The sequence below is a fragment of the Argentina silus genome, assembly GCF_951799395.1.
Source record: "Argentina silus genome assembly, chromosome: 3".
NCBI classification, from domain to species: domain Eukaryota; kingdom Metazoa; phylum Chordata; class Actinopteri; order Argentiniformes; family Argentinidae; genus Argentina; species Argentina silus.
The window spans coordinates 163,167-165,666 of record NC_139657.1 but is presented as its reverse complement, the minus strand read 5'-3'; the positions used below and the strand labels follow the sequence as shown (position 1 = coordinate 165,666).

General features: G+C 53.9%; 1 protein-coding gene across 1 annotated transcript in view; it reads left to right on the top strand.

Moving 5' to 3' along the window:
* The window catches only part of hydin (HYDIN axonemal central pair apparatus protein), a gene marked incomplete at both ends in the record, with an annotated part of 76,260 nt that overhangs the window by 63,681 nt on the left and 10,079 nt on the right, over positions 1–2,500 (top strand). Inside the window, 3 exon segments of the mRNA XM_083665632.1 lie at positions 129–298; positions 824–1,022; positions 1,116–1,274. Of these exon segments, the coding sequence (XP_083521758.1) occupies positions 129–298; positions 824–1,022; positions 1,116–1,274 (528 nt within the window).

Genomic DNA, 2,500 nt, shown 5'->3' with positions numbered 1-2,500 from the left:
TACATACTACATACTACACCCTACACCCTACATACTACACCCTACACCCTACATACTACACCCTACATACTACACCCTACACCCTCCACCCTCCACCCAGAGTTGACAGAGGGAGGTTGTGTCCTCAGGTTCAGAACGGGCCGGTGTTCTGCTGCCCCCTGGTGGGCTCTGCTGTGGTTCCGGGGCTCCACTTCTCCTTCCTCAAACACGACTTTGGTCCCTGCTTCCTGTTCAGCGCTGGCATGGCGCCAGCCTCACACACCCTGGTCATCACCAACAAGGGAGAGAGAGGAGTCAGGTACCCTCCCTCCTCCCCTCCATCCCCCCTCTCCCTCTCTCCCCTGCCTCTCTCTCTCCCTCCCTCCCTCCTCCCCTCTCCCCCCCCCTCTTTCCCTCCCTCCCCCCCTCTCTCTCTCTCCCCGTCTCCCTCTCTCCCTCCCTCTCTCTCTCCCTCCCCCCCTCTCTGTCTCCCTCTCTCTCTCTCTTTCTGTGGGCGGGATAACACAGAGGTCATGTCACATGGTTTACTTTCTATTCTGTCTGTCCTCCAGTCTGGAGTGTCAGTTATGTGTGTGTGTGTGTGTGTGTGTGTGTCTGTCCTCCAGTCTGGAGTGTCAGTTATGTGTGTGTGTGTGTGTGTGTGTGTGTGTGTCTGTCCTCCAGTCTGGAGTGTCAGTTATGTGTGTGTCCTCCAGTCTGAAGGGTCAGTTGTGTGTGTGTGTGTGTGTGTGTGTGTCCTCCAGTCTGGAGTGTCAGTTATGTGTGTGTGTGTATATGTGTCCTCCAGTCTGAAGGGTCAGTTGTGTGTGTGTGTGTCCTCCAGTCTGGAGTGTCAGTTCCCCCCCACGCCGTCCCTGGAGGTGTGTTTCGAGGCGGGGGTGCTGCCCCCTGGTGGCAGCATGGAGGTGGTGCTGACCTTCTGCCCTCGCCAAGCCCAGAGCTACAGCCATCGCCTGCTGCTGCTCTCCAACACCTGCTACACACACACCCTGGAGGTGCTGGGCCAGGGGGTCGAGATGAAGGTGAGGGGGGGGGTGAGGGATTGGGGGGGGGGGGTTGAGGTGAGGGGGTGGGGGGGGTCTCCCAGAGGTTTTACTGTGCTGGTCTTTCCCTAGGTGGAGCTGGAGGACCCCCGCCACAGCGTGCTGAACCTGGGGGCGCTGCAGGTGGGCCAGAGGGTCCGGCGGGTGGTCCCCCTGCTCAACAACAGCCACGCCCCCCTCACCTTCTCCCTGCTGCTCAACACCACCACACACACCCTGCTGGACTCACGGGTAGACACACACACACAACACACTCACACAACACACTCACACTCACACTCACACACACAACACACACACACTCATATTCAGATCCCTTCACTTTTTCCACACGTTGTTATGTTACAGCCTTATTCTAAAATAGATTCAATTATTTTTTTCCCTCATCAATCTACACACAATACTCTATAATGACAAAGCCAAAACAGGTTTATAGAAATGTTCGCTAATTTATTAAAAAATAACAAACTGAAATATCACATTTCCATAAGTATTCAGACCCTTTAATCAGTACTTTGTTGAATCACCTTTGGCAGCGATTACAGCCTCAAGTCTTCTTGGGTTTGACGCTACAAGCTTGGCACACCTGTATTTGGGGAGTTTCTCCCATTCTTCTCTGCAGATCCTCTCAAGCTCTGTCAGGTTGGAAGGGGAGCGTCGGTGCACAGCTATTTTCAGGTCTATCCAGAGATGTTGGATCGGGTTCAAGTCCGGGCTCTGGCTGGGCCACTCAAGGACATTCAGAGACTTGTCCCGAAGCCACTCCTGCGTTGTTTTGGCTGTGTGCTTGGGGTCGTTGTCCTGTTGGAAGGTAAACCTTCGCCCCAGTCTGAGGTCCTGAGTGCTCTGGAGCAGGTTTTCATCAAGGATCTCTCTGTACTTTGCTCCGTTCATCTTTCCCTCGATCCTGACTAGTCTCCCAGTCCCTGCCGCTGAAAAACATCCCCACAGCATGATGCTGCCACCACCATGCTTCACCGTAGGGATGGTATTGGCCAGGTGATGAGCGGTGCCTGGTTTCCTCCAGACGTGATGCTTGGCATTCAGGCCAAAGAGTTCAATCTTGGTTTTATCAGACCAGAGAATCTTGTTTCTCGTGGTCTGAGAGTCCTTTAGGTGCCTTTTGGCAAACTCCAAGCGGGCTGTCGCATGCTTTTTACTGAGGAGGTTCTCCCATCTCCACAGAGGAACTCTGGAGCTCTGTCAGAGTGACCATTGGGTTCTTGGTCACCTCCCTGATGATGGTCCTTCTCCCCCTATTGCTCAGTTTGGCCGGGCGGCCAGCTCTAGGAAGAGTCTTGGTAGTTCCAAACTTCTTCCATTTAAGAATGATGGAGGCTACTGTGTTCTTGGGGACCTTCAATACTGCAGAAATGTTTTTGTACCCTTCCCCAGATCTGTGCCTCGACACAATCCTGTCTCGGAGGTCTACGGACCATTCCTTCAACCTCATGGCC